This window comes from Alosa sapidissima, chromosome 14, assembly GCF_018492685.1.
Source record: "Alosa sapidissima isolate fAloSap1 chromosome 14, fAloSap1.pri, whole genome shotgun sequence".
Lineage (NCBI taxonomy): Eukaryota > Metazoa > Chordata > Actinopteri > Clupeiformes > Clupeidae > Alosa > Alosa sapidissima.
In genome coordinates, this window is record NC_055970.1 from 3,337,464 (window position 1) to 3,355,048 (window position 17,585).

Consider the following 17,585-nt stretch of genomic DNA (forward strand, 5'->3'; position numbering starts at 1 on the left):
TAAACTGATACACACGCACACACATACATTCACAGTAATCATACGTATGACACATACTCACACAGTAGACATATGTACGCATGCATGCACATGCACAAACACACATACGCAGGCAAACACACAAGCACACACACGCACACACATACACACATAAACGTAAACGTGTACACACACACATGCACACAATTCAAGAATTTCTCAGAATTATGAACAGGCAAGATGGGGGGGTAATCATGTTTTGGTACTTGTTGTCTAGCAGATACCAGTGAGAATTGAGTGTGGATAATGCAATTTAGTGAGACAGTTAGAATAGGCCTTTCAGTGTGATTTATTTTTGTGGAAAAAATGTGTTGGACTGGGCGGCGGTCATATTTTGTACCGCTCGGCGGTACATCTAGTTTCAGATAGCATAGACTGCAAAATGTCAACTGTGAAACTCTTCTTTTTCCTTTTTCAGTGTTGCTGCAACCAGGCTTGGAATTTCACCATTCTGGGGGCAAGGCCACTTTGCCTTCAGTTGGGCATATTTGGTGGGGGGCACAAAAGCCACATATCAGGGCACCAAGGCTAAAGTTAACTATACAGTAGCTATACAGGCTATAAAAATGATCAAAGTTGTATTTAGCCTATTCACTGCAGTAGACCTGCATCACTGTATGAAACATTACAAAAACATGAAACATGACATATTACATAGAACTGTAAATCATCTGATCATCTAATAATTACAGATATCTAGGCTATATATAACATTTAGCCTATTTTATATTTGGCCTGCTATGAAATCATAGCCTAAAAATCTAGACTTACATTTGCTGCCAGGGCTAGTCTAGCAACTCTCCGTTGGCTTGTAAGCTCCAGAAATCGAAACTTAATCAGGCCTTTGAAATCGTGTATAGAGTCGTTTGGTGGGCTTAACATAATGATTGATGGCAGAGTTGCAACGGTTTGGCTTGAATTCCCTGCTACTTGAAAACAAATATCCTATTGCTATTGTGTGCAGAGGGAAAAGACAACTGATTATCCCGCCCCTCGGACTGAGCACTGCGAACGGTGAGTGCCCAGACCCTACATTTTAATGTGGGTCAGGCTCGCCAGGCTAATGAAATAATGTATTGAACCATTTAAATTTAAGCACAGCTCAGCTTTAAGAAACTTAAATAGCCTATGCATGCTTAGCATTTTGTGATCATTAAGGCTACTTTCACAAACTCTTAGTCAGCTGTCCTCTGATTTACCAATATCTAGGCGATATTTGTAACATTTATTTTGTATTTGGCCAGTTATGAAATCATGTGGAACAATTTAAACACATTGTAAAACTTAAAGCCCAAATTTGGAGATATCCATGCATGTCGAAATTTACTGCAAATTCAAAACTGGATTACTCTTGAACGGCTAACTGTACAGGGGACTGCTTTACACCTTTGCGTTCGGTAAGGTCTGCTGTTTATTCTGATAGGCTATATGGTTTGTCATGTGTAAAAGACGGGTTCGTGAAGAATTTCACCGAGATGAATGGGTAGGGAGATCATGGACGCAAAACCTTCAGTAGAATGTATGATTAAATTGAATTATATTATTTACTTTTCTCGCGAACCGTTCAACACAGCAATTATCGGCTAAAATCGTTTAAAATCTGAGAAAAAGCTCTTTCATGTGATACTTGTGATGTCTGTGTGATGAATAGGCTACTTCGCGAGTAGTTCAACTGAGAAGAAAGGGTGAATTTGGACGCACTTTCTTTCTTGCGCTGTCACTTTCTCCAATGCGTAAAAGACTAAATTAATTTGCGCTGTGAATGCTAAGATTATTTTGACAGGCCACAGGCTAAATAAAAATCGCTATTAGTAGGACGCAAAGCAGAATATTGAAAGAAGGGGGCACCAAGGCCACCGTGGCCTGTAAACCTATGATTTTCAAAGGGGCTTCACGGCCAACGCAAGGGGCTACGACGGCCATGGCCGTCTTGGCCGCAGTGAAATTCCTACCCTGGCAGCAACACGTCTTTAAAAAGTTGGGACAGGAGCATGTTTACCACTGTGTTGCTTCACCTCTTCATTTAAGAACATTTTGTAAATGTTAAGGAACTGAGCAGACCACCTGCTAGGGTTTTGAGAATGAAATGTTATCCCATTCTTGCCCGATATAGAATTTCAGCTCCTCAACAGTCTGGGGTCTTCATGTTTTTTTTTTCATGATGCACCCAGTTTGACAGGTCTGGACTGCATACAGGCCATTGTAGCACCATGGACTCTTATTCTATGGAGCCAAACTGTTGAAATCCATTTTGAGGTTAATTGTTTTCTTGAAAAATTCAAGATCATCCCTGAAAAATGCATAGTGTGAATGGCAGTATATGTCAGATGTGCAAGATGCACATGTCTAGGCACTAATGTACCTCCACACCATCATAGATGCTGGGTTCTGCACTATAACAAGTTGGATAGTGCCTCTCCTCTTTAGCCTAGACAGGGTCCATGATTTCCAAAAAGAATTACACATTTTGATTGCTCCAACCACAAGACCGTTTTCCACTTTACCTCAGTCCATCTTAAATGAGCACATGCAGGCCCAGATAACATGTCGGCATTGTATCATGTCTAAATACAATTTCATCTTTGCATGGACAATCGTACGTTTTCCTGAGCCCATACAAGGATTTTCTTTACAGAAACAGGTCTGGTTTTAATGCAGTGCCATCTGAGGTTCAAAAGACCAAGGTCATCAAATATTGTTTGTCAGCCATGTCCCTTGTTTTCAAAGATTTCTCTGGATTCTCTGAATATTTTAATGATATTATGTAAGAATTTACAGAAGATTTTTGTCTTTATTAAACTTTTCCAGCTTTTTGTTGCCCTCAACGTTTTTGAGACGTGTTGCTGGCATTATATTCAAAATTCAATATTTTCCATAAAATAGTCAAATTTGTTATTTTCAACATTTGTATGTTGTCCTTTTTGCAAATAAATATGAGTTTACGAGATTTGCAAATTATCACATTCTGTTTTCATTTGCATTTTACACAATGTCCCTACTTTTTTTGGAATTGGGGTTGTACACAGATTTCATCTGACAAAAGAAAACTGTTCTACTTGATCCAATGCTTAGGTCTTTGCGTTTTCTGTGGCTTAGACTTCATGTGTCCAGTACAAGAATGGAAATTACTATTTTATGACACACCAAATGATATGAGGTGACTAAGACAGTGATTAACTATAAAGCCTTGCATTCATTCATTCATTCATTCATTCATTCAAGTAGGTCATCTAAAGTCTACCACAAGTATTTGTATCTATAGCAGTATCCATGAATTCTGAAGCATAAATGCATCACTCACTCTTTCCAAGCATGCTTTCCCCTCTGCACTTCCCCTGTTTCCACATGGATGCAAAAACTGTTGCCCTCTGTGGAATGCCAGAGTGACTAACTGAGCAAATTCAAATTGTGCTTTCATGAGAACTCTGGATTTCCAGGGTACCAGAATATTAGGCTAAAGGAACAGAGGAGTGTATCTTGGGGTGCTTTATTTGTGTGTAATGTGTAAGCATAATAACTATTAATATTCCACTGGGCAAAACACTGCAAGAGCAACTTCTGATACTATACTTGAACTTCCCTTGCTCTGAGACGGGTAGGATGCTAATGCGAGAATGGTGAAAAATCGAGAGGTGAATTTTGGCCTGTTTTTTTTATTTATTTTTTTTTATTCAGGTGTGATTACTGTGTGATAATGCTGCACTTTGGTATGATATTAAAATGTCACTGATGATAGTGCACCTTACTATTAATAGCCTATACTGCACTTTACTATTTTATAATGTAGAGATACTTGGTGTTGTGCATTGTTGTTGTGTGGTCTGTCTATCTGATGAGCTGTATGATGCAAGATGAGTTTCTGAAAGGATCAATAAATGTCTATCTATCTATCTATCTATCTATCTATCTATCTATCTATATAAGGCTGTAACAAAACCAGCTGTGACACAATAAATACAAACTCAACACTCAAAGTGTTTTAGTATGCCTATGGCCATGTTGTTACCCTCTAGTGCCCAAAGCAAACTAGACCTTGACCTGTATATATATCTATACATACCCTTCTTGTCTCTGTGCGTGCAGTAACTCAGTCTGACTCTGAACACCCACCGTTAGCATAGCTTAGCATAATTCATTGAGGTGGGCAGTTCAAAGTAGCACATAGCACCCAGACGTGTTAAAGGAACTCCAACATTTTCCAATTTACATGTTGTAACTTATATAGTTATAAGTATAGTTATATAGTTAACATATAAAGTTAACATAGGCTACAAATAGGCAATTTTCTAAGCATATCAAACTGTTTTCAGGGAAGCAGCACCTAAAAAGCTGTGCTTTGCTTTAATGAGAATGTAGTTCCAAGTATGTAGGTTATGCTAAGAAAATCACAGTGTTGCATTTTACATGGAAATTTTGTACACATTGTAGGCTAATTATACTAGTCACAACATGTAAATAGAACAACGTTTGAGTGCTTTTGTCACTTTTGGGAGATTAATGAGCTATGCTAATCTTTGCTAAAAATGGGTGCTTCATAGGCCTACTGAGTTACTGCATGCACAGATACCAGAGAAGGCTATGTATCATCTTACAGTTTTTCTAAGTCGCTTTGGTGCTTTTTTCAGATCAGAATGAAAATTCTCATAACTATTAGTTCAACCTCCACAACATTTAGTAATTTGTGCACTTCATAGCAATTTCTCCTTCCTCTGAACAAATTTCAAATACTTTTGGACATGTATCAGTTGCTTTCATACGATTCTCTGCTGTTTTTTAACATTATCATTTGCTTATGTCATGTCAGTCAAAATGAACTATACTTATGAATGCTGAATAGTCGTTCCCAATAAAACTAATAGTCTTCATTTCATTGCTTGAGTCATTACATACAAAATTGTTGAACTAGTTATCAAATTCTGTCACAGTGCTGTAGAATTGCAAAGAGCATACAGTAAAAATGTATGCATTTAGTGTCTTGTACTCACTTACTCACCTAACTACAGCAATGTGTAACTTTACTGTAGTTTTCAAATGGCTGTACAAGTACTGTATAGTGCTGTCTTGAGCATGTTCAGGTAGTGTCACCGAGTTCTGACCTTTTTTTGCATTGGAAAACACTGAGAGAACTGTCATAATGAAAACATGACAAAGCCATTTGACTATCTTGTTCATAAACGATGGTGTCAAGACTTCTCATTTTGATGACACTGACAGTTTCATTGACATGAATACCTGCTTTTGAGGAATGGACTATCCATTTTGAGCAAGTGACGTGCTTTTGCAGGTCATCCACTAGGTTTTGCAGTTTGCACTAATTGTTTTGAGAATTGCACTAACTTCTGTGCAAATGTTAATAGTGATGTGAGAAAAGCACCAAAGCGACTGAGAAAAACTGTATCTAACTCTGGGGGAGATGGTGAATAATGGCCACCTTACACCGATTTGGGAAAGATTCTTGAAAGATTGTAGTCTTTTAGCTAATGCCCCCATTCAAGCTTTACTCAAAAGACTCCAATCTTTCAAGAATCTTTCCCAAATCTTGTCTAAGTTTTTTGGTGTAAGGAGGCCATAAGCTAATTTCCCAAAATGTTGGTGTGTTCCAAACATCTTGGACATCCTTTTGCAAAATTGATTTCACTGAATAGGCCTACTGTATAGGCTATCATGCTAAAATCACGTTGTTGCTTTTGTTTTAATATATCCCCAGAAAATAGAGCAATGGCAAATAAGTGTATAGGCTTAATGATGGACAACAATATGTTGCCTCTTCACCTATTCGATAAATTAGTACGCGAATTTCGCTGTTCTCCCAGATCACCTGATGAAGGACATTCCTCGTGTCACGTGATATACTCTCGTTTCATCTGTTCCTTCCCTCTGCGGGAGGAGGAGGTTATTGTAAATTGTCTCCATAATGGCGGATACATGTGGCCAAGTACTGCTGGGATCTGGACTGACTGTCCTCTCCCATCCTCTTATGTACATCAAAGTTCTAGTGCAGGTAAGACCGTGCTTGCTCCGTGGCATGGCGGTCCCAGTAAGCGAGCACAACATGTCAGCAGATGCAAAAGCGTTTACGGTGACCTGCTGTCAGCTAATATTAGCTAGTTCCTTTCGTTTTTGTTAGCACGCCTGCTTGAAGTCCTTGTTGACATTAAACCTATTTTGCGGTCAGGTCGAAATTAGAGTTGTACAATGTTGCAGCATCTCTTTAAAACCTGGAAGTGTACTTGATAAATTTTAATATAAACGTACAAATGTGGTAGCTCGTTAGATGTATGTGTTTCGTTGTTGGCTAGGTTGTTAGCCGGCTTCCCATTTTACGTCACGAAAGGTCAGAGTACGGGGGTTTGTGGATTCAACAGAAATGCTAGGGTTTGGCTAATTAACTTCTTTCCCCGTATCTGCTTAAATGGACATGGACTGTTTTAAAGCTAAAGTTCAAATAGAATGGCCGCTTTGACTATTTGTTTGACAGATAATGCGTTATCTAAAGTTGCTATCCTAGCCCAGGACCTCTTACAGCTTAGCATGAAATTTCTTCTGAGCTAACGAGTTTTTTAGGAAGTGTCCTTTGGCCCACTGTAAGGTTATGAAGTTTGCACACAAATAGCGATATGAGTACTGACAGTGGTAACAAACTCCGCCTTGGCGACGTTGAGTTTTGTTGGAGGTCATTGTTAAACGCTTCTCTATTTGTAGTGAAAATCTACCTCCCGCCTGTAATCTTGACATACTGACATTAGTGCGAATTCATGCTTACAATTTAAACAATGTTAAACGTTTTAACATTGCCCTTGACATTTGACTTCTGTTGGTTCTGTCTACGTAGAATGTGTTTGGCCGAACAAACAGCTGACCTATGCTAAACGTTTGAAATAAATTATCTTTGGTATTTTCTACCAATCCGTTCTGTTACAGGTGGGACACGAACCCCTTCCTCCTGCATTAGGGAGAAATTTGTTTGGTCGACAAGTGTATCAGTTGCCAGGACTCTTTGCCTATGGTAAGGTCCAGCACTTCTGTTAAGCTGAATTTCCCCACTCCTTGTTCATATTACATCCAGCTATTAGTAAGATGGCTGTGCCAGAGTTTTCTCTGTCGACAGTATGTGTTCGCTATTGTGAGATGATGGATAATACAGGTAAATCCATGTTTGTGGGAAAGGGTCATATTTCAGTCATTCATATTGTAACTTTTTCCATCCTGTTGAATATTGTGATACCCTATCATGATCATTTTATTGCATCGTTGGACTGAAAATTGCAAATCGATTGAACTGATGTAATTATCAAATTGCAAAGGCCACAATTAATCATGCAGCTCACAACTCCTCTTTGGGAGTGTTTTACTGCTTCCTGAGACAATGCAATGAATGTGCCACCATATTAAACAGCCCCATAGGTAGTGGTACGATAAACGTACAGCAGTAAAGGCAAGCAGAAGTAGTGCTGCTCTTGCCAAAGAAGAACATTTCAGATTCCAAGAAAAAGAGTTCAGATGCAAAACCCTCTAAATGCCACCTCTATCAAAAATGAGATAATGATGGTGAGTGAATGTTCTCCACACATAGTATACGTTAATCAAATAATTTAGCTTCAAAGCCTGCTAAATACCACTCTCTTCCTTGTCTGAAATATCGATTTTTAGGCAAAAACCTATAGGAGCCTGATTTAAAAATGGTCATTTAAAAGAAATGTGGTCAGATGTATTTAGAGGGTTTTGCCTATAAACTATTTAAATATATCAGTATTTTTAAACATATTATATAGTAAATATTGATCTGAAGCTTGACTTTCAAAAATATAATTTTTGGAATATTGGAAAACATATTTTTCTCATTGTTTAGCCATATTACATCATATTTAAAGTTTGTCCGGTTAAACAATGTTTTGAGATTTTAAGGTAGATGTATTGGTCTGTTATAGTCAGTATTCAAGTGCAAAGATAATAGATAGAAAGGCTGATAATGTAGGTCTAGTGCTCTTGTTTCTTTATAAGAAAACTGATATCATACGTAACTCAGTGAGGTGTTGTAGTGTGTGTGTTTTTTTTTTTTTTTTTTTTTTTAAATGTCCTAAACTTTCTGCATTGATGTCCCTTTAGCCAAACACATTGTGAAGATTGATGGCAAAGCAGGCCTGTTTAATGGCCTAGCACCACGACTCTGTGCAGGGACCATTGGCACGGTAGTGCACAGCCGCGTCCTGCAGGTAGAGGCTACTTAATATTTCACTATTAACATTTGTGACATCTAGTAGGCACTTTTGTTTAGTGTTGGCAGTTAATTAGCCTAAAGAAGAAATTAGTCTTAAGGCCAAGCCCACTGGCGGCGTCTGACGCACGTCAAGTGACGCCAAAGTTTAGAACTCCATACACGCGGATGTTGACAGTGGGCGTTGCCCTTTAGGCCTAACGATTGATGGCTTCATTCTGAGAGTCATGTTTTTGCTCAGTATGTCCATGCAGTTATTGTTATTGTGTCCCTTTGTGTGTACCTGGAGGATGTTTTTGTTATGTGCCCTCCATATTCACCCACCAGCACAGTGTGTCCTGTAAGCTATGGAATGGTTATGAAAGTGTTATGTATTGATGGGCTTAAAAATAACATTAAAATGTTGACTGAGCTGATTTGGCAAGCCGTCATAGCAGTTTGACAAAAAGTATAAATCAGAGTTGTTGGGGACTGGAGGTCTTGTCCTTTTTTGCATGTTCTTTGATGGTCACTGGTAGGGCTGTCACTTTACGTTCGAAAATCGATTGTACAATCGATTGGACCAAACACAAGTTTCGAAAACTAAAATAGGGAATCGATTTTAACCAAATATGTATACTATTAATTTTAAACAAATAAAAAAGATAGATGTAACAAAATTCACAAATAAGAATATAAAAGAATACCGAAGTGCAGTAAGCATTGCGAAAGCTAAAAAGAAAATTCCCACCAATTTTACGCACCGGAAACAGCTGTTTCAATCAGCTGATGTGCTGCAACGCGATCAACGTGTGCGACATGTAGAGAGACGAGTGATAGGCCCTAATAACTTGAGGAGTTCAATGTGGAAGTACTTCGGATTTTTGGTATATCAAACTATGGAGAAGAACAAAGCGGTAGGCTGTGCAATCGAGTTCTACGTAGGCGAAAAATGTTTGACATTTCTAATCGTAAACAGACACAGCTACGTTGAAGCCTGCAGTCATGTTTGTCACTGATGTAATGGCAGTCCACTAGGCTTACTGTTTTTCGAGAATGTTGCACTCCTGTTTGTCATTGTGCACGAAACTTAAAGGAATTATCTGGAGTAAAATGCACTTTAGATCAATTTACGGATGATTGGGAGTACATACGTTGAGTTGACATCAAAATCATGTCATTCGGATGTGTTTTGAGAAAGTTCGATTTTACCGTTTTTAGTCAAAACTCGTTTAAAATTTAGCCTGGAAGTGACCAGGGCATGTCATTTTGCTGCTACAAAACGCTATTTTTATACCTCTTCTACAGTTCCAAACAACATTACACTTACGTGGTAGTGAGTAGAGGGTCCCTAAAGCCAAACCGAAGTATCCCGAGGTCTTTATGTGGTCGGATAGAGAGTCCCGAATGAATTTCATCAAGCCAGTACCTTTCCGGAAATGTTGCTGCTGCAGCTGGCATCTTTAGGGGAAAGTCCGTAGGAGTCGATTGCATCACGTCGTTGCACGACATCACGTCACGTGACATTTCAAAATTCCAACCTGTTAGTAAGCTAGGGTTTGCTGTTGCATACAACTTCATTTCAATTTCGAAAGAAATACTGGACTATTTTTTTTTTTTTTTTTTTTGTTTTTTTTTAAAAACGGCGACGAAATTGTGAATTTCCAGAGCGTGTTACTCCACACTCGGCAATCGACTCCTACGGACTTTCCCCTAAAGATGCCAGCTGCAGCAGCAGCAACATTTCCGGAAAGGTACTGGCTTGATGAAATTCATTCTGGACTCTATCCGACCACATAAAGACCTTTGGATACTTCGGTTTGGCTTTAGGGACCCTCTACTCACTACCACGTACTGTAAGTGTAATGTTGTTTGGAACTGTAGAAGAGGTATAAAACTAGCGTTTTGTAGCGGCGAAATGACATGCCCTGAGGGGTATTTTACAAAACCTAGATAAGGGATTAAGCTGGGATTTTTAGGTTATCCTGGATGCATTCAGCATTGACTTGGTTTCACAAAAGAGATGGCACATGGGGATTTATTCTCTGCACCTAGCCTGGTCCCGACCAGGCTAACAGCCAAGCTAAGTTAATTCTAATGGTAATTATGTCGTCTTATTGGTTCAGCTAGCCAATCTGATTCACATCAGACCTCTGTGCTAATTTTTAAGGAGCTTTATTCCATTTATAAACTATTTGCTAAATGTATTTGCTTGCAAAACAAAACAGAGAGTCTGCCTACTACCATATGGTTATTATTTTAATTGTGATAGCCTTATCATTATTAACATAGGCCTAGGTACTCATTGTTTGCTTATTTTATTGATAGACGTTTAATGAATAGCCTACTGTAGTTGATTGGAAGTGGAGGTGCAAGTTTTCGAAGGTATTTTCAACTATAATATTAAGGTATATCATACTATGTGCATATTTGCAGTGGCAAGCGCTTTCTTAATGACGTTGCGTGCCGAGACAAGGAAGCACTCACACGTGGGTGCATACGTAAATTTGCATTCAGTTGGTCTACCACGCCTACTCCTGCTGTTTTACAGAAATACCCGTGATTCCCCATTCCACAAAGGACAACTTTACTTCATTGTTAGTCTATATCAAAAGCGGTTGTTCACTTTGTGTGAATGACGTTATTTTCCGCGTCTTCTTTATTCCAACCGTGGGCACTTTGGAGCAGAAACGAGAACGTGCACACATCCTGATTTACTTACACCTGGCTTGACATAGTCGCCCCTACTCATCCTGGATTGGCATTAGTGAAATGAGTTGAGCTAGGATGACCAGACAACGCTATGTCAAACCTCGCTTTATCACTTATCTTGGATGTCTTAATTCTGCCTTTGTGAAATACCCCTCAGGTCACTTCCAGGCTAACGAGTTTTGACTAAAAACGGTAAAATCGAACTTTCTCAAAACACATCCGAATGACATGATTTTGATGTCAACTCAACGTATGTACTCCCAATCATCCGTAAATTGATCTAAAGTGCATTTTACTCCGGATAATTCCTTTAACGCCAATAGTGCCTGTTAGTTCTTTGTGGATTGGCCTATATTTGGCGTTGAAAATGGAAACGTCTTTAGACATAAAAAATCGATTTTACAATCGATTCAATGAACACTTATGTCTCAAAAATCGAACAGGATTTTTTCACAAAAGTGACAGCCCTAGTCACTGGCCACATTACCACTGGGGGTTAGATTGAAATCTAAACAGCATACCATCGAGACTACTGACCATGTCTCCTTAAATGTCAGTTATGGGCAGTTGGTGGGCAGCCGTGGCCTACTGGTTAGCGCTTCGGACTTGGAGCCGGAGGGTTGCCGGTTCGAACCCCGACCAGTAGGAAGCGGCTGAAGTGCCCTTGAGCAAGGCACCTAACCCCTCACTGCGCTGCTGTTGCTGCAGGCAGCTCACTGCGCCGGGATTAGTGTGTGCTTCACCTCACTGTGTGTACACTGTGTGCTGAGTGTGTTTCACTAATTCACGGATTGGGATAAATGCAGAGACCAAATTTCCCTCACAGGATCAAAAGAGTATATATACTTATACTATACTAGTTATGTGCACTGTCATTATGTAGGCCCTGAAGCACCTCTTGGTAGTATTACAGAGCAAATATAAAAGGCACATCGCTATACTGTACTATTCCTGTAATAATTAAAAGTGATGTTGGAAGGCTATTATATTTCCTTAAGTAGCATTCACACCTAGAATAAGATGTATTAAGACCCCTGGTATATCCATAGTAACACAATACTAATATAGTGGTATAGCACTGTTGGGCTGCCGGACATGACAATATGTGTCTATTTAGCTGCTATATATAGACAATCCTCTCCCAGGTTGGCAGGATGTATACGACCCCTCTACGCAACCTGAAATACCATTTTACTTTCCACCAGCAGCTAAATAAAGAGACGGCAGATGCCTCAGATGGTTAGCAGATAAGGCAGCTATGTTGGATTTGATCGCTCTGAATGTACAGTAATCTGACTTTTATTGTATTTTCTTCCAGAAATGCCAGGAGGGTAAATATGAGGTATGTGTGAAGAAAACACAATCATTTATGGTACACTAAAGTATTTTGTAATTGCAGTAGATTAGTTACGTTTCTGTTGCTGTTTGTCTTATAAAGCCCTGGCTTGAAATGGCATAAGGGGAGTGGGCTAATGTGATTTAATGAAGGATGGCTACTTGTATTGGTTACCTATATTGAATTCAGTTTTCAATAGATTTCTTGATGCAGTATGTTTTTTTTTTTTTTAGATAATTGGGAGCAGCAATCAGAAAGAAGAGGAAGGATCACTTCAACATGTCGTGAATGAGGTGAGTGCAATAGCTGTTTGAATTGCTCCATATTGGAAGATGTCTCAAACAAGGCAGTACTTTTACCATAACATCTATTCTACAGCCTTTTTGTGTGTTCAACACATTTATGTTGTTGGAAATCATCCAGGTTAGGTTGGGTAAGGGTTATGTTTCTGAGGTTCAGTTAGCATATTTTGCTTATTCGTGTACAGATGTGAATTCAACTAGGCTGCACAAATCTGTTGTCATTCACAGTGGTATCATTGAGTCTTGCTTACCACTGTTACCTCATCAAATACTGCAGTAATGAAAATATGCCACACCACCTATGTGTGTTTAGCATGCTGTGTGTGTTTAGCATGCTGTGTGTGTCTAGCATGCTTGTGTGTCTATGGACTAACAGTTATGCATGTCTTCTTTTCTCTTCTCTTTTTCCCCCTTCTCTTAGACGACCAGAGAGATGATCGCTCGTTCCTGTGCCACTATCGTCACCCACCCGTTCCACGGTAACTTTTTTTTTTTTTGCTGGTGCTCTGAAGTTGCCTCAGCAACCTTGGGTTTTGATCCCACTGCTTCTCTCTTGATTAAGAGTGTCCATTTTTAAATTGCATAACGCAGCAGATGGAGATACAAGGAAGTTTGTCACATGCATATAGTTACTTGAAGTAAGAAATGCAGTGAAATTATGTCTGGTGTCACCCTATTTGTGCATTTATGGGGGGGGTGCAGTAGATTAAGTGGCAAGGGCTGCATAAGAAAGGTGGGGGAGGATTGGGATTGGGCGGGGGGCACCAACAAGGAGCACTCAAGAGCAACAGGGGCAAGGAAAAACTCCCTTACCAAGGAAGAAACCTTGGGCAGATCCACGGCTCAAGGGGCTAACCCAACTGCCAGGGGTCTTGGTGTGTGTGTTGGGGGGATGACAGGGGAGATGGGATAGTGTGCTGTGTATGTGGGGAGAGGGCAGTGTGCAATATGTGTGTTGGAGAAGCTTCCTCATGAGACAATGTGCTGTGTATTGGGGGAGAGAGAGGGGGGGGGGGGGGGGGAGTGTACTGCAAGTATGGTGAAGGGACTTACTATTGCAAGCAGAGTACTGTATATATGTGTGATGACCGTGAAGATGTGTGTGTGTGTGGGCGGGAGGGGAGTGGAGCAGTGACTGTGTGTGTGTGTGTGTGTGGGTAGGTGGGGGCAGTGTGCTGTAAGTATGTAGAGGATGTGTGTTGGAGAAGATCCTGAAGACAATGTGTTGTGTATGTAGGGGGGGGGGGGCAGTGTGCAGCAAGTATGTAGAGGAGGCTTACTGTAGCAAGCAGTGTGCTGTATGTATGTGAGGTGATGATGTAAGTGTGTGTTTTTTTGTGTGTGTGTGTTGGGGATGGGGGTGGGGTGGGGGGGTGGGGGCAGAAAGGCTAGGCAATCAAGGACATGGGTAGATAGATGGAGGAGAAATCAAAAATAATAAATAAAAAGTTCTATGGAGATGTGCAAAAGTTGGAGAAAGTCAGGTGTGTGTGTGTGTTTTGAGGTGTGATGAAATAAGAAAGTATAGTGTGAGTTCAGAGTTGGGAAATGTTTGAGAGTGCTGAGGAGTGAATGTGTGCAAAGTCATTATAGTGTGAGTTCAGAGTTCGGATGGCCTGGGGATAAAAACTTCTCCTGAGTCTCTCAGTTCTGGCTTTGTGACTACATAGGCGTCTTCTTGATTTCAGCGGTAGGAATAATCCATTGTTAGGATGAGAAGAGTCCTTCAGAATCTTTTGGGCTCTTAGGAGTACTCTTCTGGAATAGATATCTTGTAGAGCAGGGAGTTGAGTTCTTATAGTACGTTCAGCTGAGCGCACTGCTCTCTGCAGAGTACTACAATCTCTAACTGTGGAGTTCCCATAACAGTATAGTGTGAGTTCAGAGTTGGGAAATGTAGTCTAAATGAGATGCAGTCTAATCAACATTTTCATTGTATTTTTTTTATGAATGCACATTAAAAAATGAATGATTTGGACATTTCACTCATTTTATCAAAGTTTAGCTAATGTTAAACGAATTTGGCCTAAATGGTCTGTTTTGGTGTCAATGAGCTGAATCTTTTTTTTTCCGCTCCAAGTAATTACCCTGAGATGCATGGTCCAGTTCATTGGCCGAGAAACCAAATACAGGTGTGTATAGTCATTGTTTTCTTTCTTGCAATCTTTTATTTTGTTTATTGTGTGAAACCTTTGAGCACCAGAGTTATGAACAATTACATTTTGAACAAACTAAAGGCAAACTAATGGGCTTTTTATTTTTCTGCAGTGGTGTGTTTGATTCTGTCCTAACAATCTACAGAGAAGAGGGCATTCTTGGATTCTTTGCGTATGTACCTGTGAATTGTGGATGAGAATAATTTTTTCAGTACACCAATAGTCATGAAAGTGAATGGAACATTCACTAACATTTGGTGTGTGTATTTTCTCTCAGTGGCTTGATTCCTCGTCTCTTGGGTGACGTCTTCTCCCTGTGGGTCTGCAACATGCTTGCCCATCTCATTAACACATATGCTATTGACGACTCGGTAAATCCTAATCCATAATCCAGCACTTTGGATGTGGTGGTTTTTTTTTTTTAAATGTGCTATGTAAATAAATTGACATTGACATAGCACAATGATATTTGAGTCTTTGTTGTGAAAGACTTTCGGGAGTCTGACCCTCTACCCTTTTATTGTAGATGAGCCACACAGGAGAAATAAAAAACTGCTCTCAAGCCGTCACTGGGGTGAGTGCACGTTTTAATATGTGCATTTTCATAACTCTGTGTGTGTGTGCGTGTATCTGTCTTTAGCATGTTCATAGGTTGATTGTGTCTCTCTTAATTTGTCTTTTTTCCTCCAGTTTTTTGCCAGTATGCTGACATACCCATTTGTGTTGGTGTCCAACCTAATGGCTGTTAACAATTGCGGGTAAGACCACCGGAAAAATTAATTATATCAGGAGTTTTATTTTTTAATTTGATGTATAAAAATGCACAATGAAAGGTTATGGATTGATTGCCCATGCTGCTGTTAGCAGTTGTATGTCAGTTTCAGGCAATGGGAGGGGCAATCAGCATAGTGCAAGGGCTTCAGTACATGCTCACACTTTGGACATGTTAATTCAGCCATAAAAAAAAAAAAAACAAGAAATGATTACATTCAATAAAATAAAGCACAAATAAATTGTTTTGTTTTATAAATTGATAATACCAAGAAGGCAAAGGTGATGGTACTGGGGAAAGAAGGAAAGAAAAATAAAACACTTTGTGTGTGTGCAGCCTTGCAGGCGGCCTTCCCCCGTATGCCTCTGTGTACCCAACATGGGTGGACTGCTGGAGACACCTGAGTTTAGAGGTCAGTATCTCAATCACTGGCATACCCTCCATGTTTTTTTTCAACATGACATTAAAGTTTTAAGTGCTTCTCAGGACAGCAAAATGCTGTGTTTTTCTGTGCAGTTGCGTTTTGTATTGTGTTGTCTCTTGTGTAGAACTATATTACTGTGTAGAAAGGTGAATGGGACAATTGTACTTTTTATAATGTAGTAAGTTTATTGTAGCATTTGTAAGTAAAGTTAAACATATCAGAGAAGAATATTCGTATACACAAACACCTCATGAATGTATCATGTACTCAAACCACATGAGAATTTGACCTTCTAACATACGCTGTTTCCAATTGATGCTCCCTTTGAAATTGTTCTTTACTTCAGTAGAGTACAGTGGAGCCTTGACAAAGTTCTAACCCTTCCTGTCTGCTTGTTTGCAATCTACAGGGAAACATGAGTCGGGGCAACAGTTTATTTTTCAGGAAGCTACCTGCAGGAAAGACGTACGCCATCGATCAGAAAAGATTTTTTTAAACCGGAAGCTGAAGGGCATAGCATTTTATTGTAATAATATAAGTGATGGCCAGGGTCGGGTGAGGTGGACCTCTAATCCTTTGTATGCACTTGTTTACAATAACAGACTCTCTTTGTTTTTTGTTGTTCTTTTTTTAACAACAAACTGTCAAGTCTGGCTACAAGTAAAAGACAACATGTTCACTGCAACTTGGGCTGCTTTGATTGGAAATGTGAAGAGCTTTATTTTAATAATTAGAGATTTATATTAATGACTACATGAAACAGGGGTATCTCATTTGTGGGCAACAGCATCCTAAAGATGTCTGTGCAGAAGTGTCCAATCAGCTTCACCGATGGTCGGGGCCAATGTTCAGGGGCCAGAACAGCTCGATTCTCCCACGGAAATGGCACTCAGTAAAGAAGTTCCTGAGAGATTGATGATGTATGCACGCCAGGTTCCCCCAGATGACTTTTTTTTTTTTTTTTCTTCAACTGACCAACTTGGATTGATAGTCAAAAGATATTTTTCTCCCACCCAAGGAAATGAATGCATGTAGAAGCTAGCGATGTTAAAGATGTTATTGGTCTAATGTTAAAAGCAAGTGTGGGAGCTCTCTTGTCCACCCTGAATGTCAGTCTTCTTGTGTAGTGTTTTCATGCTGAAAATTCAGACAAGGCAATTCCATCACTCACTAGCCGTCAGTCTATTGGAAGCTGATCTGTTGTACAAGTAATTAAGTGGAGCAAGTCCCTGCCTGGATGAGGTCTTCAAAGCAGACATTCATATAACACTGAGCTCAGTCTGATTGATCCAAATAAATTGCATTTTTTGGGGATCTGCATGGCCGTGTGTAGTTGTGTTTGAGTGGGATGTCATGACTACCCAGTAAAAAGAGTTCCCCAGGCAATAATGAGGTATGTATCATAGCGAAAGATGCTTTAATATATAATTAGCCTGATCGTGAAAATTGATTCCTGTACTGCAAAAGTGAACACTGATCAATACCAATAAATTTTTCGTCCCAATTCAATTGCAGACCTCAGTCAACTCCTATTTTTCTACATTTATAAGTTTTCGTACATCTGAATTTTTAGACTTCTACTATCCAAATATGCCAATGTGCAGCCATGAATTTATGGTTGACCTGGATGTGGTGAGGCATGTAATACAT

General features: G+C 39.6%; 1 protein-coding gene across 1 annotated transcript; it reads left to right on the top strand.

The window, feature by feature from the left end:
• Positions 1 to 5,883: 5,883 nt before the first annotated feature.
• Positions 5,884 to 17,444, top strand: mtch2 (mitochondrial carrier homolog 2). Its single transcript, XM_042061482.1, has 13 exons — positions 5,884 to 6,040; positions 6,961 to 7,045; positions 8,146 to 8,252; positions 12,264 to 12,287; positions 12,515 to 12,574; positions 13,005 to 13,062; positions 14,664 to 14,715; positions 14,852 to 14,911; positions 15,017 to 15,110; positions 15,266 to 15,313; positions 15,430 to 15,497; positions 15,848 to 15,923; positions 16,345 to 17,444. The coding sequence occupies exons 1-13, from the start codon at positions 5,954 to 5,956 to the stop codon at positions 16,429 to 16,431; spliced, it is 906 nt and encodes a 301-aa protein (XP_041917416.1). The 5' UTR covers positions 5,884 to 5,953; the 3' UTR covers positions 16,432 to 17,444.
• The last annotated feature ends 141 nt before the right edge of the window (positions 17,445 to 17,585 follow it).

Coding starts and splice junctions, on each gene's coding strand:
- mtch2 (XM_042061482.1), top strand. CDS start 5,954: ATGGCGGATACATGTGGCCAAGTACTGCTGGGATCTGGACTGACTGTC. Junction 8,253..12,263: donor TGCACAGCCGCGTCCTGCAG/GTAGAGGCTACT, acceptor ATTTTCTTCCAG/AAATGCCAGGAGGGTAAATA. Junction 15,498..15,847: donor ATGGCTGTTAACAATTGCGG/GTAAGACCACCG, acceptor GTGTGTGTGCAG/CCTTGCAGGCGGCCTTCCCC.